We start from the raw sequence: 23,825 nt of genomic DNA, 5'->3' as shown, positions 1-23,825 counted from the left end.
CTCGGAGCTCCGTCTCTGGGGTACACTGCCCCAATTCTGCCCATAGGGTGGGATTGGGCAGTTTAGGGGCCTTCCTGACCCTCCAGATCCCTCAGTCTCTGTAGCCCCCTGGGCAGAGCCCCTTCTGCCTGCCCCACCTGCCCCTGCCCCACCTGACACCAGCCCTTCCTGACTCCCACATGTACACCTGACCCTGACCCCTTCTTCCCCTCCGACCCCCGACACTAATCCTGGTCCCCGCCCAGGCTCTATATTTCTTTGTTCCTGGCTCCTCGGAGAGATACTTTCATCTGTCTGTCTCTTTGTGTGTGGCTCTCTGTCTCTCTCCATCTTTCTCTATCTCTCTGTGTGTCTCTGTCTGTCTCATCACATCTCTCTCCCTCTCTCTCTGTCTCCCTCTCTCTCTCTGTCTCCCTTTCTGTCTCCTCTCTCTCTTTCTCTATATCCTTCTCTCTACATCTGTGTGTGTCTCTCTCTTTGCCTACTTTTCTCTCCCTTTCTCTGTCTGTCTCTCCCTTTCTCTGTCTGTCTCTCTCTTTCTCTGTCTGTCTCTCTCCTCTCCTTTTTCCTCCCTCCTCCCCTCCCTCCGTCTGTCCCTCCCTCCCAGCAGCTGTCTGGCCCAGCCCTTGCCACCCTCACTGGAGCAAGCACTAAAAATATCCCCGGCTGCTGCTGCTGCGGAAGCACCTGGGGAGCAGGGAGTAGGGGGCAGGAGCAGCCATGCAACCTTGGCTGAGCACCCACCCTCTGCTCCTCAGCCGCCCCTCCCCATACTCACTCAGAGCCGCACTCGCCCGGATCGCTTCCTCACCCAGGCACCCCGCAGTCAGCGGACACGAGGAGGCAACTATCCAGTGCCCAGTGCTACAGGGAGGCCCCAGGGTGCGGGAGCCCAGAGGAGGATGACGCCACCCGAGGATGCCGAGCAGAAGGGGACACTCCCGGTTCAGGGACCGGCCGAGGCAGAGGCTTGGTGTGTGGGAAGAAGGACGGACACTGGTGACGGAGGAGGTGGCAGATGGGGCCAGAAGGGATTCGGACCTCCCAGGGGGCAGGGGAGCCTTGGGGAGGGGCCTAGAACAGGGCAGGGAGGAGGCTGGGCTTTGGGCGTGGGGTGGGGAGGGCTTTCAGAGGGAGCAGGAAGGACGCAGTGACCCCGCTGGAGGTCTTTATCTGTGGGAGGCAGTGACGGGGGTGGGCAGACCAGGTGACCTGTCCCCAGGAAGCGTGGTGCAGGGACTCATTTTCCAAGACCTACCTGCTATAGTAGGATCCCACATACAGTAGGTGCCCCCACACAGTAGGTGACCCCACACTGTAGGAACCTACACTGCTTGCACACAAGTAGGGTCCCACCCAAAATAGGTCATATTCACCCACAACAGTAGGTGCCCACACACAATAGATGCCTGCACAGTGTAGGTACCTACACACAGTGGGGTCCCGCACACAGTAGGGTCCCATACACAGTAGGTGCCCACACACAGTACAGCCACACACACAGTAGGTTTCTGCATACATTAAGTGACAATACCCACCCAAACACAGAGGTGCTCAGTAGATGCCTGCACACAGTAGGGGCCTGCACACAGTAGGGTCCTGCACATAGTAGGTGTTCAGGAAGTGGTGGTGGTGTCCCAGCTTGGCATCACTTGCTGAACAACCTTGTGAACTTCACTTAACCTCTCTGGGCTTTCCCCACCCCCCAGCTCAGAAATAAGAAAATTGGCCCAAACATCTGGGGGTCTCGGGCTGTATTGGGGTGGGGGGCTGGCCCCGAGTTTCCTGCCCGCCTGCTTACCCTGATATACTGAGATACCGCAGACAGGTCTGCCCTTCACCCTGTCCTCCCCACCCTCTGGGACATCCATGGCAGGACCTGAGGCCAGGGCAGGTGAAAGCCAGGAAAGATCTTTGGCACCAGCTGCACTGGGTTTGAGTCCTGCCTCTGATGTGCCTTCTTACATAACCCCACTGCTACCTTAGGCCTGGGCTGACCTGACAGGTGTGGACGACACCAAGACCCCCAAGGAGCTCCTAGCGGGGCTGGGGAGTGGGGGCAGAGCCCAACATTCCAGCTGCAGGATCATGGCTTGGGTGGAAGGAGGGGCAGCTGGGGACTCAGAGAGCCCTGGGAAGCCAGAGTAGGGCTTCCTGGAGTAGGACAGTGAGAGGGGTGCAGAGAGATGAAAGCAGGGACACAAGCAGGGGTTTGGGGTTTTATTAAGGGTGCTAGGAAATCATGGCAGGATTTGGAGCCAGGGAGAGAAGTGGTCCAGTTTCTGCTTAAAAATCTCCTCTGTGGGTACAGTTTTGAAACCAGTATAGGGTCACTATCAGTCAGAATCAACTCGTTGGCAACAGATTTGGTTGTTTGGTTTGGGACATGATTTTGGAATTGAACAACTAAGTAAATGGGAGGTGGAAGGCGGGAGCCAGCTTACTCATTGTTGAAGTGGGAGGTTACAGATAAGCAAAGGGAGGAGACTAGAAGGATCCCTGTGGTAATAGAATTGGAGTGGGAGACATCAGTGTGAACTCATGTTTAGCTTACTATAGATACAGATGGTTACATATAGAAATATTTATAGATATGTGTTTTTGTTAGTTTCTGTTAAGTAGATTCCTTGACTCAGGGCAGAGTAGAACTACGCTTCCCAGGGTTTTCAAGAAGATTGCCAGGCCTGTCTTCCAAAGTGCTTTTGGGTGGGTTTGAACTGCCAGCTTTGAGGCTAAGTTGAGTGCTTAACTGTTTGCACCACCCAGGGACTCCTATAATGTGTCTATATGTATGATATATAATAATATATGTATACATACAGACATGTATACATACAGTATTATATATACATCCATATACATACATTGTGATCTGCTGCTAACCTAAAGGTTGACGAGTTTGAATCCATCCAGTGGCTCCACAGAAGAAAGGCCTGGTGACCTGCTTCTGTAAAGATTACAACCAGGAAAATCCTATGAAGTAGTTCTATTCTGTAACACATGGGGTCGCTGCAGGTTGAAACTGACTCAATGGCAACAGGTATGGTATACATACTCAGGTTAGTACACACATATGTATATTCAGCTGAGAGGGGCTGGAAGCAACAACACCGCAGTAGCACTGAGCCCACCTAGTTTCCAGATGTTGGTTTCTAATACCATTCTGCAATCAAAGGAGAGATGTCTGATTCTAGGACAGGGCAGGGAATATACAAGATGAGCTTGGAGCATCTTGTAGTGCCAGAGAGTAAGGACATACTAAAACAATAACAACACACACACACACACACACGATGGCTGTATGTCCATTGGACACAGGAGCCATTTGAAGGGGCTTCCAATGGCCAAAGCTGGAGCAATTTGAGCAACAGAATAAAGTAGCATTGGATTATAACACAAAGTATAAAATAAATACCCATGATTCAAGACTGATATAACTGACTGAACAAATAAATGAATTAGTATAAATGATTCAGCACATACGTAAGTGGGGGAGAAGTGACAAATCTCCCATGCAGAAGAATTTCAAATAATTTCTGTAGCTATTCTACTTTCAAGGAAGGGGAAAGCATAGCTCCCACCTCTTAAGTTTGGGCTATGCATGGTGACTTGCTTTCAAAGAGTGTGGTATGGAAAGGGGAAGTAAAGAGTAACTTTACTGTGGAGACACCTGACAAACACACCTCAGCCAGGTGAGCAAGGTCAACATCATCAGTGATAAGTCATGTTGATCGTACATACCCTGGATATTATGGGATGAGAGTTTCTCACCTCCCTGGTCTTCCTCCCAAAACCTTTCACCCCAGTCCAACCATGAGAAAAACGTCAGACAAATCCCAGTTGAGGCACAGCCTGCAAAAGACCTGACCAACACCCCTCAAAACTGTCAAAGTCTCAAAAACAAGGAGAGTGAGAAACTGTCACAGCCAGAGGAGCCTAAGGAGACGTGACAACTCAATGCCCTGTGAGTCCTGGATGGGCTCCTGGGACAGAAAACGGATACAAGGGGAAAATTGAGCAACTATGAATAAAGTATGAGTTTTCATAAATAACAAAGTGTCAACATTGGTTCATTCGTTGTGACAAATGGACCACACTAATATAAGACATTAATAATAGAGGAAACTGGGTGTGGGGATATGGGAACTCTATGTACTATTATTACAACCATTCTGTAAGTCTAAAACTCCTCTTAAAAAGTTTACTTAAAAAATAATGTAGTTGCCTGAAAGAATTAAAAACAGGAATGCAGATACTTGTACACCAATATTCATAGTAGCATTACTCACAATAGCCAAAAGGTGGACACTACCCAAGTGTCCATCAACAGATGATGGATAAACACAATGTGGTCCATCCGTACAATGAAATATCACTCAGCCATAAAGAGAAGTGAAGTCCTGATGCATGCTACCATATGAAAAAGCCTTAAAAACATTATGCGGAGTGAACGAAGTCAGTCATAAAAGGACAAATATTGTATGATCCTAGTTATATAAAATACCGAGACTAGGCAAGTGTACAGAGATAAAGTTTATTAGTGGTTTCCAAGACTGAGTGGGAGGGAAGAGGAAAGGAAGACACAAAACTTAGGGGACACTGGGCTTCTGTTAAAGGTGATGGAAAAATTTAGGAATAGATTATAGTGATGGTTGAACATGATGAATGTAATTAATGTCACTGAAGTGTACATGTGAAGATTGTAGAAACGCCAAATGTTTTGTTACCTATATATTTACCACAATAAAAATAATAATAATAATAATGCGGTTGCCAGGGGAACAGGGATTGCCCAGGGCTGGGGGTGGACACCAGGTAGGACGCTGGGCAGCATCCAAGCTGGAGGTGACCAGGCCTGGACCAGGGTGCAGACTGGGAATGTTCAGAGACGCTGAGCCCACAGTTTCAAATGGGGATGAGGAAGAGAAGAGAAAAATCTCAGGGACCTCCTGGGCTACCCTTACTGAGCCGGGAGGCTGGTGGAGGCGCAGACCTGGAGCGGGGAGATCATGGGGTGTTCTGTTCTCCTGTTGACTGTTGAATGGAGAACCAGCAGGCATTGGATGTCTCACTTCATGAGGACCAGGCGACGGGCACTGGAGTCCCTCATTTGGGTGCCTGTGGCCTGATGGCATCAGTAGGGATGGTGCTCCCAGTCCTGGGGCTAAATCTCCGGGTTGCCCGCAACTGTCTGCGAGACTCTCTGTGCAACCTTGGGACAAATCCTTGCCCTCTCTGAGCATTAGTTTCCCAGTCTACACAATGAGGATCAATATGTAGCTCACAGGCTTATTGGGAGTATCAGGTGTGTCCTGCACAGTGTCTGGCACACAGTGGGCGATCAATAAATGCAGGTCACCTCTTTCCCCTGGGTTTCAGGTGGCAGGAGCTGCGCCTGTCTCTTTAAAATATGCAAATGACTGGAGGGCAATAAAAGAGGAGCTGCCTCTCGGGATCAGCCAATCAGTGTGCCAGGCTGGCAGAGCCGGCCGCCCAAACGGCCCAATAGCGGGCCACTCTGCCTCCGAGCCCGCCCCTGCCTCCGGGCGGCGTCGAGGGGGCGGGGACTTTTAGGCCACGCCCCGCGGGCGGGGCCAGTCGGCCGCCGAGCCGCAGCCGCGGAGGGAAGGGAGGGGAGGGGCGGGGCGGGCTCGGGTGTCAGCGACGGAGCCGCAGGTGGCGGCGGGCGCGGGCTCAGCAGAGATCCGAGGTGAGTGTGCCTCCGGGACCCCCACCTAGGCCGGTACTCTCACGCACCCGCACCGGGCAATCCTGGTGGGCGAAGACGCGGCAGCGGCGGCGCGGGGGACGGTGAACAGGGTAGGGGGCTGGCGGGGGACGCCCCGGCCTCCTCCTAGCGGTGGTTGCGGATTCGCGGGCCGAGGTGGGGACCCCTCCCCAAGCCCCCCATCCCCTGGCCTCGACACGTGGCGTGCAGGAGGGCGGTTGCGATGCGAGACCCCTCCCCAAATCCTTTATTCTAAGCCTCGATCGGGGTCCAGGTTCCGGAGCTGCTAAAATGGGGGCACTAGCCCCTTCCACCCAGGGATACCCAGGTGAAGACCACCCATCAATTCCGCTCTTCAAAGCTCTGACCTGCAGGCCTCAGAGGACAAGATTAGGGACCCCTTCTCGTTTTCTCCACTGTGAACCCCAGTCCAGGCCTCGTGGGTTTCCAAGGAGCTGGGGATCCTCTGACCTCTTCTCTAGACGGCCCCTCCCCAGCCCCCAGCTGTAGGCGAGGGGATTGACTGCCATCCCAACCTCAAGCTTGGGATTCTGGGGAGAAGGGGGGGGTCCCCTGCCCGGCAGGTACTGGTCCATTTGGGCCTGGAAGGGCCTGGTGTGTAGACTTGGAGGTGTCTCTGCCTCAGTGTGGGGTGGGGTGGGGGTGGGGGGCGCCAGCATCTGTTCTCGGGGGATTAAAATACATCGAGGTAAATTAGGCTCTTTCCGGAGGCGGCTCGGAGTGGGGCGTGGAGGAGAGCTGGGGTTGGGGTGGGGGGTGGGCAGCCCCTCCATCTGCTTCAGGTCTCATGCTGGGAGTCGCCCCAGCCGCAGCAGGGACCAGGTGGCGGCTTCAGACGGTCCTGCCTCACTGGTGACCTTGGGCAGGTGACAGGACCTCTCTGAGCCTCAGTTTCCTCTTTTGAAAATTGGAGGCGGGGCTTCAGAGCTTGCCTTCTAAAGATTTCGAACTCCCCAACCCCACCTTTTGTGAGAGTGTAATTTCACTTTTTTGCTTAAGATGTGGGTGACTTGGGGGGCAGAGAGCAATGGGTTTGGAGATCCCATGTCATGTGCCTTGCTGGCCTTGGAGCCTCAGTTTACTGCTCTGCAAAATGTTTTGGTAGTCACACCTGGTATTGCTGGAAGGGTCCGGAGAGAACAGGGGCGAAGGGACGGGGTGCTCTTCCAGACAGTAAAACACAGAACAAAGCGGCAGTCGTTGGGAAGGGGCCCCTCTACCCTGGTTGCACCGGCGGGGCCACCTGGGGCACACCCTGACCCGCATACCATCACCTACGCTGGGGTGAGCCTACTCCTGCTGGGCAGGGGGAGGTGCGAGTCGCTGAGCCAGACCCGTTCCCTGTCACTCTGATCTCCACCCCCGCCGGTGAGCAGAGGGGTGAGTGCAGGGTTGGAATCCAGGTGGTTTTGCTCCCCCACACCTCAGTTTGTTTTTCTGTGAATTGGGCTGGTTCCCTCTGGAAAGATCAGAGGAGCTTGTGGGAGGTGGGAAGTGTTTTAATGCAGGTGTGATCATTAGAATATTAATGACAATATCTGTGGTCATTAGATGAGGTCACAGCCGACAGGGTGGGGGAGGAAAGCAGGGAGTCACCAAAGGTTGTTGCCTGTTGTGTCCCCAGCGCCCCTATGTGTCACGTACACAGTCGGTGTGCAATAGGTGTCTGTCTGGAGTGTGCCCAGATGCTGTTCAGTTGGCAGCTGAGTCTCTGTGATACATGGGGCAGGTGCCTCAGTTTTCCCATTGGGATATGGCCAAGATGAGAAACTGCCTCATGGCGCCATTGTCACAGTCAAGCCAGATTTCGTACACCGTCCAGCTCTGGTGGCTGGGTTGAAAGGGGAGAAAAACACCGCCAGTCACTGGAAAGAAAGGGAAGGACCCCTCCTCTCCAAACTGGCCCTACTGTGCACTAACTCAAGTCCAGGAGGAGGCAAAACTTCAGATCCCCCTTCTTAGGACCCTGGAGGCCCAGAGAGGTTCAGGCGGCCCAAGGTCACCCAGTGAGGGGTCAGTGGCTCCGGATGTCCGGCCAGCTCCCCCCACCCCATTCCCACAGCAGAACAGGAGCCTCCGTATGCTGACTTGGTTCCTGTCCTGTTCTTATCAACGCCTAGGCCTGCCTGGATGCTGGGCCACCGCTCAGAGCCACAGGTTTTCGGGAAGTGGTGCTGGGGGCTCGGGTCAGACACTCCCAGGGGGACTCAGCCCCCTAAGGCCAGCCACCAGAGGATGGAGCGTCCCTGTCAGCCAGGCCTGCTGTGTGATCTTGGGCAGGTCTCTGTAGTCTCTGGGCTTGCGCTGGGGCTGTGGAACCCAGGGAACCCTGTTGGAGCAGGGCTGACCTACCTATCTATTAGGTATAGGAGGCACTGTGCTTCGGGCCACATGACTTGGAGGGTCCATGAACATGTTTTAATTTCTTTTAAAAACCGAAGGGAAAAAATTACTTTGGGATTGAAAAAAATGTTTAATAGCATTAGTGTATTTGTCTTTATATCAACACAGTCATAAAATATAATAAATCTTTTTTAATGGAGAAAGTCACCCACGAAGGCAAAAGTGCCTCAGGCCTGTGGAAGTCCATTAGGTCTTGGGTTCGAGTCTCGGCTCTGCCTCTCACTGGCTATACCAGTCTGGGCCTCAGTTTTCCCTTCAGTGAAGTGGGCATAATTGGGAGGGTGAGATGTAGAACCCTTAGCCCGGAGTTGGTGCTTGATTTGTAAGTGTTATTATTTTGGTTCAGTGGTAGAAGTCTTGCCTTTCATGCAGGAGACCCGGGTTTAATTCCTGGCCAATGCACCCCATGTGCAGCCACCACACATCTGTCGGTGAAGGCTTGTGTGTTGCTGTGATGCTAAACAGGTTTCAGTGGAGCTTCCAGACTAAGACTAGGAAGAAAGACCTGGTGATTAACTTCCAAAAATCAGCCCATGAAAACCCTGTGGATCACAGGGGTCCAATCCACAGCCAGTCACGGGGATGGCGCAGGACCAGGCAGCATTTTGTTCCGTTTTACATGGGGTTTCCATGAGTCAGTAGCCTACTCAACGGCAGCTAACAATAACACTTATTATTGTCATTATGATTATTGTTGGTCGTCATTATTATTATTTATTCAGTAATAATAGCCCCAGGCTGGGGGCCCCAGATTCAGGGGCCTCAGTTTACCCACCCATGCCCTGTGAGATTCCAGGCAGGTCCCAGGGCACCCCCCGGGGGAGAGGTAGCCTGCTGGCTGGGTGGTGGGTGGGGCGGGGCGCGCTTCCTGTCCCCCCTACGCACATGAGCCTGCGCTTGGTGCTGACGGAAGTAGCAGTGGCTGCGTGGCCTCCCCTGGCACCCGCCCCGTTGGAGACAAGGGGCCCCAACCCCTCTCACCACGCCATCCGGTGAGTTCGAGCCCTGGCCAGGAGGCCACCATTGCTCCTCCTTGTCCCCCTTGGGAACAGAAAGGAGCCCCTCCGCCTGCCCCAGGTGTCGGGAGAGGCAACAGGTGTCCCTTCCTGGGCCGGGCCACCCTACGTTATGCCACCCTGCCCCCTATTACGGCTCCAAGTGGTGAGGTGGGTGGAAGGGGGCAGTAGAGGGGACATTGAAACCCCGAGCCACACTTGGTGGTTCCAAACAGGTGTTTTTTTGGCAGACAAGCTGGAGTCAAGATCACAGTGACCCTGGGCCAGAGATGGGGGGGCGGGGCTCTCTGTGCCTCAGTTTCCTCGTCTGGAAAGTTGGGACTAAGTCTCCTGGTGTGGTTGTGAGGGTTGAGTAAGCTGATTTGTGTGAGGAGCTGGGCCCAGCACCACATAGCTTGGAGGTCAGTGTGTGCTCGTGTGTGTGTCTGTGTGTGTGTGTGTGTCTGTGTGTTTGTGTCTGTGTGTGTGTGTGTGTGTGTGTGTGTGGTGGGGGATGGAATAATTGATTCAGAGCTGTAAAAACAGTAGTGACATGCTTGCTGTCTGGGGAACTTGAGCCTGAGGCCCCTGGGATCCTCTAGAACAGCACTTTCTCAATCAGTCTGCATTGTCCGCCATCCAGCCCTGTGGGGCTTCGGAGCACCTGCTGGTGCAGCCAAGGGACTGGGGATTTAATTGTATAAATTTATTTAGCTTAAAATTAAGTAGCCACATGTGGCCAGTGGTTCCCGTATCAGTCAGCACAGCTCTGAGGGATTTGGGGGTACTTGGCGTTCGGGTCATGGCCAGAAACTAAGAAAAGAAACAGGAATTTAGGTCTTCTCCCACTTGGGATGTCAGCCAAGCAACGCCTCCTCTCAGACTGGGTTTCCAAGGGGGTCACACCAGGGGCTGAATTTTCTCAGGGACTACAGCTTTGCCCAGCACAGGGTGGTGGTCGGGAGAGTTTGCTGAATCAAAGAATTAATTTTTTGCCTGGTGAATTTCTATTCATGCTTTAAAACCCCAACTCCCTCCTTCAGTCTGGGCTCTACCAGTCCTTGTCTGCCCATGCAGCCTGGTCCTGACTTCATGGGACTGGAGGTGTCTGTGTCTGGCTGTGTCCCCTAGACTGGGGATTCCGTGGGGGCCAGGCCCAGGGCTAGATCATCTCAGAGGCCCTGGCATTGTGCACGGTAGGCACTGGATGAATCACAGAAGCCCAGGAAATGAGGGCTGAGTGACGATGAGTCAAATGAAACTCATTTTCAAGATTAGGTAAACTGAGGCTCAGAGAGGGGCAGCCTTGCCTGAGGTCTTGCCTGCTCCTCCATCCTCCACATCCTGCGGTCACTGTCCCTGTCCCTGTCCCTGCCTCTACTGCGCCTCCCAGGCTCCCAGCTGCTGCTGTGCTGCCTGTGGGGTCATGAATTATGGATGAGGCCTGCAGGCTCCGGTGACAAGCCCAGCCTCGCTAACGTGCCAAGGACACTACATGTCCCTTGCCTGATGGGCAGCCCAGCCCAGCCCCCTCTGAAGGGAGGTCTGGGGTCCCCCGAGAGAGCCCCTTCTAGCCTTTCCCTCTTATTTTGAAGATGGGGAAACTGAGGCATGGAGCTGGTCAGTGGTGACTCAGCCACCAGGTGAACACTGGATCTGGACTTGTGGGGGACTGATGCCAGCTCAGTCGCCTTGGTGAAGGGTGAGTTGTGCATGAGATGTGGGTTGTGGTAGAGGGACTCAGGAAACTCCCAAGGGATCCTCCGGGACACTCCAGGGACCCAAACCCCACATAAGGAGTCACAGCCCCCAGCCTCCATCTCTCACCACACCCTTTTCTTGCAGGAACTGCCCAGCGTGGAGCTGAGAGTGGGTCTGGGCTCAGCTGATCCAGGGGGCAAATCTACTGTCACTTCCTGGCTGTGTGACCTTGGCAAGTGGCTTTCCCTCTGGGAGCCTCAGTCTCCCTATCTGTGAAATGGCCCAGATCTTTTCTGCCCAGGCTGGGGCTCATTTTCCCGCTTGTGAACTCCTGTTCATGCTTTAAAACCCCAACTCCCATGCCCCTTCCTCCAGTCTGGGCTACCCTAGTCCTTGTCTCTCTATCCAGCCCAGGCCTGACCCCACATGTCTGGGAGTGTCTGTGTCCAGGTCTGTCCCCCTGGGCTGAGGCTCCTCCAGAATCTTCTCAGAGGCCCTGGCACGCTCCCAGCCTTGGGGTTTCAGTTCCTCCTCCACCTTCCCTCTCCTTCCTCCACAGGGAGGACAGTTGGAGTTTCCCCTCCTCAGGCCCACACTTGCTTCTCTCTTTGGGCAGGCACTGGACAGGAGCCTGCAGGAGTCTCCACAGCAGCCATCAGGATGTCGTATTTTGGGGAGCATTTTTGGGTAAGACCTACTCTTATTTTGGTGGGGGCCCCTGGCAAGGCTGTGGGGCTTTTATGAAGGTGGGGGGAATCAGCACCTCACAGGCTGAGCCATAGGCAGGTGGAGGGTCTGCAGGGAGTGGGAGTTGAAGTGATGAGGGTCAGGCTGTGTTTGAATCTGCATCCCCAGCCCTCACGGGTCGCGCGATCTTGGACAGGTTACAGCTTGAACAACAACGACACTGAGGCCCAGTGAGAAAGTGTAGAATCTAGGCTTGAACCCAGGGCCAAAACACGATCCCAGCCCCAGGATCCGGGGACATTCCAGCCAGGGAATTTCCACATCCTTCCCACCCTGGAGAGTTGGGGGGTTTTCTTGCTTTTGACCCTTTGCGGCCCCCTCGACTTTCCACCCTCTGGGCTGGGGACGGCATGCTGTGACCTAGTTTGGGGGGGCAGGTGGCATAGGCTTATTTTCATTCACTCATTCATTCGTTCACTCACTCCCTGCCACACTGGGAGATGCTGGGGTATCTGAGAGCATCTGTCCCGACCCTGGCCCTGCCCCCAGGACAGGCAGCCCCAGCCTCACAGAGTCCACCTTGGGGGCACCCAGAGGAGGAACCAGGGCCCAGAGCATATTTGCAGTGGGATTTGAAGGCTTGAGAGATTTTTCAGGATGGGAGAAAGGCATTCCAGGCCGGAGGAACAGCCTGGACAAAAGCCCAGATGTATGGCACTGGTGGCAACTTCAGGGAACAGGACTCCTCGTGTAGGGCCGGGCACTAGGGAGCCACAGAGGGCATGTGAGCAGGGGAGGGCCCAGGAGTCAGGGAGGGATGGGGTGAAAGTCCCCCCTCCCAACAATTGCAGGCACTGAGCTTGCAGAGAGGAAGCCTGTTGCTAGGGACTGGTTGCCCCTGGCAACAAGCCTGCTCCTTCCCTCTCTCCCTCCCCAGCTGGGGCTCTTTTTACTGGCTCCTGCTTTCTTAAAGGAGCCGCACCCCCTTGTTACGTCAGCCCCCTTCCCCAAGGGTCATACTCCCCTGGTTTGCCTCTGAATGGCTGTGTGACCTTGGGGAGAGGCTGCCCTCACTCAGCCCCTGTTCCCGCCTCTGTGTAAGCAGGTTGACCTTTTGGGGATCAATCCTTGCCCACATTTTGGAACCCTGGCAGGAGCACCTAGATTTATTTTAAATTTCTTTTAATTGCACAAGGCTTGCGAGCTTGCTGCAGAAAATTCAGATCAACAGAAAATAGAAGCCATCCCTTTTCTCTTCCCCCTAAAGACAGCTGGGTGCTGAGTGGTTAAGAGCTTTGGGTTCAGGGTTTGATTTCGAATTCAGACTCACTGGGAGCCCTTGAGCAGGTGACTTTGCCTCCCTGAGCCTTAGTTTCCCCATTTGGGAAAGGAGTTTGAAATTCCCACCTCTGCAGGACTCAGGGAGGGCCCTAGGGACACTGTATCTTTGACAGTACTTTTTTTTTTTTTTTATTGTACTTCAGGTGAAGGCTTACAGAACAAATAGCTTCTCAAGAAGCAGTAGTACACATATTGTTCCATGACATTGGCCAACAACCCCACAACATATCAACCCTCTCCCTTCTCGACCTTCCCTTCTTTTTTTTCTTTTTGACAGTACTTTTTTTAATCAATTGTTTATATGGGCACTCCCATACATGCCTGGCTTTGTGCTGGGAGATGCTGGGGCCCTGGCCAGCCCCAAGGAGGTCTCAGTCAGGGGAGATCAAGCTGGAAAGAGACGCCCCAGCTCCATGGGCCCAGGGCAGGGCCCGAGGCATAGGGTACTGGGGAGCCATGGGGAAGGTGTGAGCAGGAGAGGAACCCGCTCAAGCTATATCTGAAAGATCCTGCTGGGGCTGGTATGGGAGGCAAGCTGCTGTCTGGAGGTTCTGGGTGGAGACACAGGCCCAAGCCAGCCAATCCTAGGACCCCTGGCTGCCAACCCTGCCAGAGGGAGGTAGACGCCACTGGGGGCTTTGCCAGGCCTGGGAAACAGGCCAGCAGTTGGCTCTGAGTCAGCCCCAGATGCTGGCCTGGGCGGCAGTGCCTGGCGCGGCCTCACCCGAGGATCCCCTGGGTGGTGGGCAGGCAGGGGCTGCTAGGGCTGTTTGGGGAACCCTCACCACCACCCCTGGAGGTCCAGCACTTGGCCAACCTCATCTCACCAAGACCCTTGGGAGGTGGGTGCTGTCATCATCCCCTTTTGCTGGGCAAGGAAACTGAAAGGTGATATCACAGGCCCAAAGTGACCAGTGAATAAAAGAGGGATTTGACATTTGAATCTTAAAAATATAACTCCTGACACGAGAAGAGAGAAAGTGAATTCTCAGGGAGCTAGAGGGAGCAACAGTGAAAGCTCGGGGGTCATGGGAGTCTAGGAGGGTCAGGGAAAGTTCCTGGAGGAGGTGGGCCAGGCAGTGATCCCTGAGAAGCAGAAAGATTTGCGTGTGTGGAAATGGCTTGAGCAGAGTTGCAGTGCCTGAAAGGTATACATGTCTTTGCACTGCTTGCTGTTTTGTTGGCTAGACCACGAGGAAGTTGGGAAATGAGGTTGGACAAGCAATTCCAGGCTAAGGACTTAGGACTTCAGCTGGTGGGCAATAGGGAGCCATCGATGATTACAGAGTGAGGGGTGACACCTGAGAGATTCGAGCTTGAGGCTGTCCTGGATCTGCCCCAGTCTGAGCCTCATTTTCTCTGTTTATGCAGCTAGAGGAGTTGTCTGGTAGTGGCTTCTGGCTTTTGGCCTTCAAGCTTCTAGATAACTAGGAGGGTGAACCCCACAGGTTGGAGGAGGATGGAGGAAACTGTCATTTATGGGAGACTTGCTAAATGCTGAGTGCCTTATGCCCATCACTGTTGCCAAAGGGACTGCTTCAGTGATTTGTGCTGGGAATTAAATATCCACAGATCCTTCCGTAAGCCTCCTCTTCCAGTCCTAATTACAAGGCCCCGTTTGGTGCTAAAATCTCTCTACTTCCCGAAGACCCTAGCTCATCTCCCTTTTCTTATTGTAAAAATATATGTAACATAACATTTGCTAATTTAATATCTTTATGTGTACAATTTATTGACATCAGTGACGTTAATCAATTACATTAATCATGTTGTGCAACCATCACCCATAATCGTTGCCAAATTCCCATCACCATAAACAGAAACTCAATGCTTCCTAAACAACGGCTCCCCCTTCCCCTCTCCCTTGCACCCCTGGTAACTTTGGTCTCTATACGTCTATTCTAGCCTATTTTATGTAAGTGCAATTGTACAATACTTATTCTTTTATGGCTTACTTCACTTAGCATGATGTTTTCAAGGTTCATCCGTGTTGTGGCATACATCAGGACTTCATTTCTCATTATGGCTGAGTAGTGTTCCATTGGATGGAGGGAGCACATTGTGTTTATCCATCTGTTGATGGACATTTTGTTTTTTTTCCATCTTTTGGCTACTGTGAAAAGTGCTGTAATGAACATTGGTATATGAGTTTCTGTTTGTGTTCCTGCCTTCACTTCTTCTGGGTATATACCTAGGATTGGGATTGCTGGATCATATGGTAATTCTATGTTCAACTTTTTGAAGAACTGCCAAGCTGTTTTCCACAGTGGCTCTACCATTTTACATTCCTGCCAGCAATGGATGAGGGACCCAATTTCTCCACAACCTTGCCAACACTTGTTGTTTTTCTTTTTTGTGTTAATCATTGTCATTCTAATGGAGCTGAGACGGTGTCATGGATTGAACTGTGTCCCCCAAAAATATGTGTATCAATTTGGCTAGGCCATGATTCCCAGTATTGTTTGATGGCCCACCATTCTGTCATCTGATGTGATTTTCCTGTCTTGTAAATCCTATCTCTATGATGGTGATGAGATGGGATTAGCAGCAGTTATGTTAATGAGGCAGGACTCAATCTACAGGATTAGATTGTGTCTTGAGTCAATCTCTTGTGAGATATAAAAGAGAGAAACAAGCAGAGAGACGGGGGACCTCATACCACCAAGAAACAAGAGCCAGGAGAATAGCATGTCCTTTGGACCCAGGGTCCCTGTGCTGAGAAGCTCCTCGACCAGGGGAAGATCGATGACAAGGACCTTCCCCCAGAGCCAACAGAAAGAGAAAGCCTTCCCCTGGAGCTGGTGCCCTGAATTCAGACTTCTAGCCTCCTAAACTGTGAGAGAATAAATTTCTCTTTGTTAAAGCCATCCACTTGTGGTATTTCTGTTACAGCAGCACTAGTTGACCAAAACAGATGGTATTCATTGTGGTTTTGATTTGCATCTTCTCCCTTTTTAACAAACAGCTCAGGATTCAGACATGACATCTTGTCCAGGTGACAGGATCTGGCCAGCTGTAAAACATAGTTGTTGATTATTTTTCCCTGTTGCTTTCATTATGGCTAGGGGTCCTGGTTTTCTATTTAGAATAGTGGGAAAAGTTGCCCTCTAAAGTAAATGTATTAGGGAAAGAAACATGAGTGATTTAAAGCAACATGTTAAGCAAACAATACCATGAATTAGCAAAAACAGGAGTCACCTTTGGGTGTTTGAGGGATCGTCTTAGTTACCTAGTGCTGCTGTAGCACAAATGCTACAAGTGGGTAGCTTTTAAGAACAGAAATTTATTTTCTCACAGTTCTGGAGGCAAAAAGTCCAAATCAAGGTCTCGGCCATGTCGATTTCTTCCTTGTCAGTAGCCCTGGGCATTCTGTGGCATTCCTTGGTGTGTAGATGATCCTCACATGGCATCTTTCTTCCCCCATGTGTGTGTCTCTGTGTCTATTCTAGTCCTTTTATAACTCAGAAAGGATTAGGTTTAGGACCCACGCTATGTTGGTATGAATTCATCAGCATAACAAAAGAAAAACCCTATTTCCAAATAGGATCGCATTCACAGGTACAGACCAAACCCATTACCCTCTGACTCATAGTGACTCAATAGGGATTGTATTGGCTTACAAAATTGAAATGTGGTATAATGTGACTTTCAGGGTTAGTTTTATCCAGCAACTCAACTCAGAACACTTTTAAAAATAAATTCAGACTTCTTGGATTTAGCTTCTTTTCAAGGTTCATGGTTTCCATTTGGCTTCCACTATCTCCTGTGTGACCACAATAATTTTCTCATTTGTGAAAAGACACAGAGACAAAAACAGGGGAAGAGACTGATGGAGACAGAGACAGACACAGTGATACAAAGACAGAGATAAAGAAGGAGCAAATGAGAACGTCTCTCCCTCAACTACGGAAGAAAAATCCCAGGCTCCTCTCTGATTGAACCAATTTAGGGCACATGAACCAATCACTATGAGCAGAGGGAAATGCAACATGCTGATTGGCTCAAGCCAGAACCAATCCCTACAGTCAAGGGGATGAGCTTCTGCTTAGTGATTCCTCCACCCATGCCCCGTTGCTAGGCAACCCCAATGTCCTCTCCATTTGCTTTCTCAGTATCCGCCTCCATCCTCTGCAGGGCGAGAAGAATCACGGCTTTGAGGTTCTGTACCACAGCGTGAAGCAGGGGCCTGTCTCCACCAAAGAATTGGCCGAGTTCATCCGGGAGAGGTGAGCCCTCATGCCCCGCCCACCCCATGGCCACACCCACTCACACAGCCCCACCCTGGCCACACCACAAACCAGCCTGTCCAGCCACGCTCACCCATGGCCCCGCCCATGAACCCGCCCACCTATCCCCATGCTGGTTCCACCCAGGCAGTCACGCCCACCCCAAGGAACCAAAGGGAATTGAAGACCCTTAAAAACAGCAGTTCTCAACCTTGTCAGACCCAGTGTCTATTCTAGTGTTTTCATAACTCAACCAGCAGGTTTCTAACCCCTCCTGCCGAAAAGAAATTCATAGATAATGTAATGTACCTACACGGGGAATATTTAAAAAAAAAAAAAAGATCAGTCTTATGTCCTGGCTATGATAAAGGAAAACACATGTAGGATTTAAAAAAATCTACATTTCAGCATGTAAAAGGTGGCTCAGGCACCCTTATCCCAGAAAACATCATAAACTAGTCGCAAAAGCAGCCTCCGCTCCCCCTTCTCACAGTGGCTGAATGCCTGGAAAATATCCCATGTCTGTTACATCCGCCAGAGTCCCTGGGTGGTGCAAACAGTTAACGCACTCGGCTGCTAACCAAAAGGTTGGAGGTTCGGGTCCACCCAGAGGCACCTCAGAAGAAAGAGCAGGCGATCTGCTTCCGAAACATCAGCCACTGAAAACCCAATGGAGTAGTTTTACTCTGACGCACTTGGGGTTGCCATGAGTCGGAATCGACTGGATGGTAACTGGTTGGTGATGAAATCCAAGGGGGCCCCTGGATGGTGCACATGGTTAATGTGCTCAGCTGCGAACTGAAAGGTTGGAGGTTTGAGTCCACCCAGAGGCTCCCCGAAAAAAATCAGCCATTGAAAACCCTATGGAGCACAGTTCTACTCTGACACACATGGGGTCGCCATGAGTCCGAGTCGATTCAAGGGCGGCTGGTTTATCTTTGGCCACAGAGGCGAAAAAAGAAATAGGAACTTGTCTCCTTTAATTAAATAAGACAAACCATACGAAGCACCTTATAATATGTGCTCAGAAAAAAAGGGAGCTGGTGCTGCCGCTACCGCACTGCGGTTGTTAATCAAATGTATTACTGGGTCGGGGGGAATGCTTCCATGAATTTTTGAAATGTCCTCCCAACCCCCAAGGACTTGTACTGTCCCTGGTCAGATGGACTCCCTCCTTGTGTTTACGTTGGGGAAACTGAGGCTGGGGGATGGTACTTCTCCCAAGAGTGCTCAGAACCTCCTCCATCGTTTTCCTGGTCCTTCCACCCAGGGCCACCATCGAAGAGACCTACTCAAAGGCAATGGCGAAACTCTCCAAGCTGGCCAGCAATGGGACCCCGGTGGGGTGAGTAGGCTGCAGGTGGGGCGGGGTCACCAAGGTGGCCATGGGCCTGGGTGCGTAGGGCACCTCCTGGGCTGTGGACATCTCTCCACACTGTGAACATGTGGACAAAGGTGTTGCCCCCCACTGGCTAATGGGGTCATTGGAGAGGAGGCTGGTGTGGCTGCAGGGCCTGGGGAGGGGGAGGGGGAGATGAGGGGAGGGTCTCCTTGGCATTTTGTGGCTACTGTGGGGCAGAGTTTTCTTGGAGACAAGAGTGGAGGCCGCAGGGAGACAAGGCAGGGGGTGGGGAGTCAGAGGGGGGTTCTGCTGAGTTGGGAAGATCCCGCTGACTCAGTCTTGGGGGAGGATGTGAGCTCTGTGGGCAGGTTGAGTCTGAGCCCCCACCCCCCTCTACAAACATCATGGTGGGTCCTGGAGCCCGGAGGTGACATTGGGTCTAGAGTGAGGACTGGGGGCCTCAGGGCCTAGGATAAGTTATGGAGCTCCCCACCCCCACCCCAGGTGCCTCAGATTCTCCATCTGTCACAGGCCTGCCTCCTACCGTTTTGATAGGGACTCAGGACTTTAAACGTGGCTTTAATAGCAGGGCCTGGTGCATAGGTGCATTGGAGATGCCTGGGTGGATGCCTGGGGGAACTGGGGGGAAGGTCACCCCCTGAGCCCTGGGTGTGACCCTTGGTGGCTTAGGGTTTGAGAGCTTGGCTGCTAACCGAAAGGTCGGCAGTTTGAATGCACCAGCCGCTCCTTAGAAACCCTTTGGGGCAGTTCTACTCCGTCCTGGAGGGTCACTGAGTCGGAATCGACTCGACAGCAACAGGTTTGGTTTGGTTTGGTTTGGTTTGGTGCATAGGAGATGCCCGGGCGGAGGCCTGGGGGAGCTGGCGGAAGGTCGCCTCCTGAGCCCTGGGTGTGACCCTGCCCGCCCCCAGGACTTTCGCCCCACTCTGGGAGGTTTTTCGCGTCTCCTCGGACAAGCTGGCGCTCTGCCACCTGGAGCTGACGCGGAAGCTGCAGGACCTCATCAAGGACGTGCTGCGCTATGGCGAGGAGCAGCTCAAAACACACAAGAAGGTGCGAGGGTGGGCAGTGGCAGGTGGGCGGGACACTGGGGGGTGGCAGGGACTCTGAGGGGGCGTGTGGAGACTCTGGCGGTTGGGCAGGGACTCCAGCAGGTGGGCGGGAATACCAGCTGCTCAGGATTCTGGGGCCTTTGAACTTCCAGCGCCTGGTATGTGTCTGAGAATTCTGTGAATCCTGGAACATCGAACCCAGAAACTCACAAACTGAACGTGGTAGAATTCCAGACCCTTAAATTCTAGACTAGGGCTTCAGCATACTGCCGGCTGCAGGCCAAATCTGACCTGCCACGTGTTTTGGCAAGGGCTCTCCCGTTAAGAACGGACTTTACATTTTTAAGTGTTTGGGGAAAATAAAAAAATCAAAAAGAAGAAGAATACTTTGAGACACCTGAAAATTGTACAACATTCAAATTTCAGGGTCTGTAAATAAAGTTTGGACACACTGCCACACCCATGTACATGTAGTCCGTGGCTGATTTGCACTACAACCAGAGTGGAGCAGTTGGGACAGAGACAGTATTGCCTGCAAAGCCAAAAATGACCCTTTGCAGAATGTTTGCCGGCCCTTGATCTAGACCACTGAAAGTTCAAATCTTGATATTCCACATTTCTGTACTCTTTCAAACCTAGAATCGCTGAATATTCAAGCCTTAGACCCTTGTTGGGTGCCCTGGAGTGGATTCTGACTTATAGCCGTCTGATAGGATAGAGTAGAACTGCCCCATAGGGTTTCCTAGGCTGTAAATCTTTACAGGAGCAGCTCGCCAGGTCTTTTCTCCCACAAGATGGCTGTGGTTAATAGCTGAGCGCTTAACCATTGCGGCACCAGGGCTCCTCTAAGGATTCCAAAATATTCAAATCTTAGCATTCTAGCATCATAGACGCTTTGCATTTATGTTCTGAAGATTGGCAGTCATTTAAAAAGCGGGTGGGGAAGTCCCTGCGTGGTGCAAATGGTTCATACACTTGGCTGCTGACTGAAAGGTTGGAGGGTTGAGTCCATCTAGTGGTGCCTGGGAAGAAAGGTGTGGCGATCTGCTTCCGGAAAAAGGGGGGAAGGGGGAGAGAGGAGTAAGGGGATGAGGACGGTTTCTGCGGGCTGATATGAAACAATTTCGGGATGGGTTATTAAGTTGAAAAGGCAATGCGTAAAACAGCATGGGCTTTTGCCACGTGCGATTAAAAAAAAAAAAGAGAGAGAGAGATAAAAGAACTAATACATTTGCTTGCCCGAGTACTGATTATTTCTAGAGAAGGAACGCGGTAATGAGGGGGGCTCCCAGGCAGAGGCCTGAGAAGCACAGGTAGGGGTAGTGGAGGGGTGGTGGTCAGGGTGATGGCGGGCTGAGCCTCGAGTGAGGAGCCTCAGGGCCTGGGTTTACAGCCCAGCTCTGACACTCACGTGCTGAGGGGCTTTGGGTGAGTTATAGAGCCGCCAGTGCCTCGGTTTCTCCATCTGTCACAGGCCTGCCTGCTAGCCTTGTGGTAGAGTGCCTTAGTGTCTAGGAGGAGGTAAGGGTGGGGCAGGCTTTTTCCTCGGCTTACCCCTGAGCACTTTAAGAAATATGAACCATGTGAAGATACTACCTATTAACAAGTTTTTAAAAATTTTTAATTAAATAAAACACTCAGAAAATGACTTTGTGGACCTGGAATTCCAGGGTGAGTGTTTGGGAAGCTGGGAATTTTACGGTTGTCGCCTGGGGGCACTCAGGCTCAGAGCCCCAGGGAGCAGACACTTCTGGTGGAAGCAACACCCGCTCCCCACTCTGGCAGAGCAAAGAAGAGGTGGTGGGCACCCTGGATGCGGTACAGGTCTTTGCAGGCGTCAACCAGCTGCTGCCCAAGTCTCGCGAGAACTACCTGAACCGCTGCATGGACCAGGAGCGCCTGCGCAGAGAGAGCACCAGCCAGAAGGAGATGGACAAGGTGGGCCTTGGGCGTACGGTCCCCAGCCTCCCCACCACCCCTCCGCGGGGGGGTTCAGGGATTGACAGAGGGGTGGGGGGCTGCCAGATGGGAGGTGAAAACATATCACAAAGCGATAGTCATAGGACCTGTGTGTGGTCACCACACCCTGGGTGCCCCAGGTGCCCACCTGCCAGGTGACAGGCCCGAGAGTGTCCCCCTCCCAGCCCTGACCCCTCCTTGTGCCTCCTAGGCAGAGGCCAAGACCAAGAAGGCGGCAGAGAGCCTGCGGCGCTCCGTGGAGAAGTACAACTCAGCCCGGGCAGACTTCGAGCAGAAGATGATGGACTCGGCTCTGGTAAGAACCAGGCAAGGGAGCCTTTGAGATGTATACATTCCTCGGCCCAGGATGCTGCGGGCCTCGGAATCTCAGAACCTCCGAAACCCTTGACTCCCAGGAACCTTAGAATAACAAGCTCAAAGCCACCAACTTCTAGAATCGGTTAGCTATTGTGTTCATTGTTGTTATAATTATTTCCAAAGCCAAATCATGTTGTGCCTCAGTTTCCCCACCTATAAAAGAGACAGAAGTAGCACCTACTTCAGAGGGTTGTTGTACAGATTAAATGTGTGGCTGTTTATGTGAAGTTCAGCTGCTAACAAAGTTGGAGGTGCTAGTCCCCCACGAAGTGCCTCGGAAGAAGGGCTTGGTGATCTATTTTCAAAAAATTAGCCATTGAAAACTCTGTGGAGCACAGTTCCACTCTGACACACATGGGGTCACCATGAGTCGGAATTGACTTGACAGCAGCTGGTATTTTATGGAAGTTTTCAGACCAGTACCAGATACAGAGAAACTGCTCCGTTAATCCTAGCTATTATTATTATTTCTATTATTACTGATGAGGGCTTTGAACAAAACAGGGCAGGGTTTAGAAATGGAGAGTCTCCTGACCTTTCATGGTGGCTCAAGGCCTGGGTTCTGTTCCAGCCTCCATCCCTCACCAGCTGTATGAACTTTTACAAAGCTCCACACCTTTTTGCGTCTCTGTCCACCCACATATACCAGGAGCAGTTTGGAATCTGGGGAGTAGCAATCAGAATTTTTTTAAGTCACAAGTGATAGAAATCTTCATTCAAACTGACAAGGAGATTTATAGTCTCAGGGGACTGAAAAGTTTGGAGTGGGCTTCAGGCACAGCTGGACCCAGGGGTTCAAATGGTGTTGGCAGGAAGCTATGCCTCTGCTTCTCAGATGTGTTTTCCTCCCTGGGGACTGCACTCCCAGGCAGACATGCCCTCCTGAGTGTTTATGTGGGGGTGTGTGTGTGTGCAGCCACATGCAGCAAAATGGCCACCAGTACTCCAGCTTACATCCCACGAACTCATTGACTCGGAATAAAAATGTTTCTTTTCCCATAACTCCAGCAAAAGTCCCAGGGCAGACTCTCACTGGCTGTTCCCTAAACCAGTCACTAAGGCCAGGGGCTTACAACATTCTGATTGGTTAGGCTGGTTCACATGGCCTGAGGCCTACCTGACCTTCCCATTTGCCCTTCCCTCTTGCTTTAGCGCTTCCAAGCCATGGAGGAGACCCACCTAAAACATATGAAGGCACTGCTGGGCTCCTACGCCCACTCAGTGGAGGACACCCACGTGCAGATTGGGCAGGTGAGTTGGGCCAGGGGTGGGGGATGAGGCTGGGGTGCTGGGCAACAGGGCCCTGCCTGGTCACACACTCCATCCACCTGGCCCAGGTCCACGAGGAGTTTAAGCAGAACATAGAGAATGTCAGCGTGGAGATGCTGCTCAGGAAGTTTGCAGAGACCAAAGGCACGGGCCAAGAGAAGCCAGGTGAGTCCAGGGCTCAAGAGACAGGAGACTGAACTTCCCTGTGCCTCAGTTTCCTCATCAGAAAAATGGGTTCATGACAAGTCCAACTCAACAGCCCACCTAAGAAGAGGATTTGATGCCTGGTCTTATGTGTAAATCTTTTAGAACCAGATCCCAGAGGGGCCTTGAGTGTCAGGCTCAGCTTTTCAGACTTTACCCCAGGTGTCCAAGGGAGCCATTGAGGGTTGTTGAACAAAAGGCCAGTTTGAGGAAGAGGCCCAGATACAGGGTTGGGGAAGAGTTGAGAACAAAAGTTTTGGAATCAGACTTGGGTTCCTGTCTTCACCACTCACTGTGTGACTGTGGGCAAGTGTCTTGATCTCTCTGAACCTCAGTTTCCTCCACTGTAAAGTGGGGGTTATAATTAATCCCCAGCTAATGGTATTGTCAACATTCAGTAATTTGATGCAGGTGAAGGGCAAAGCATATGCCAGTCACACAGTAGGCACTCAATAAATGCTGGCACACAGTAGGCATTCAGTAAGTGCTGGTACACAG

General features: G+C 52.1%; 1 protein-coding gene across 1 annotated transcript in view; it reads left to right on the top strand.

Moving 5' to 3' along the window:
• The first annotated feature begins 5,684 nt into the window (after positions 1-5,684).
• FCHO1 (FCH and mu domain containing endocytic adaptor 1) overlaps positions 5,685-23,825 on the top strand; it is a 28,452-nt gene continuing 10,311 nt past the window's right edge. The window contains exons 1-11 of the mRNA XM_004384398.2: positions 5,685-5,710; positions 10,743-10,849; positions 10,993-11,080; positions 11,465-11,535; positions 17,011-17,102; positions 18,373-18,447; positions 19,377-19,518; positions 21,303-21,455; positions 21,688-21,792; positions 23,007-23,105; positions 23,192-23,288. Of these exons, the coding sequence (XP_004384455.1) occupies positions 11,509-11,535; positions 17,011-17,102; positions 18,373-18,447; positions 19,377-19,518; positions 21,303-21,455; positions 21,688-21,792; positions 23,007-23,105; positions 23,192-23,288 (790 nt within the window). The 5' untranslated portion in view covers positions 5,685-5,710; positions 10,743-10,849; positions 10,993-11,080; positions 11,465-11,508. The remainder of the gene's footprint in view (positions 5,711-10,742; positions 10,850-10,992; positions 11,081-11,464; positions 11,536-17,010; positions 17,103-18,372; positions 18,448-19,376; positions 19,519-21,302; positions 21,456-21,687; positions 21,793-23,006; positions 23,106-23,191; positions 23,289-23,825) is intronic.

This window comes from Trichechus manatus, unplaced genomic scaffold (assembly GCF_000243295.1).
Source record: "Trichechus manatus latirostris isolate Lorelei unplaced genomic scaffold, TriManLat1.0 scaffold00122, whole genome shotgun sequence".
NCBI classification, from domain to species: domain Eukaryota; kingdom Metazoa; phylum Chordata; class Mammalia; order Sirenia; family Trichechidae; genus Trichechus; species Trichechus manatus.
Note: the sequence above shows the minus strand (reverse complement) of the source record. Positions and strands in the feature narration are given on the sequence as shown.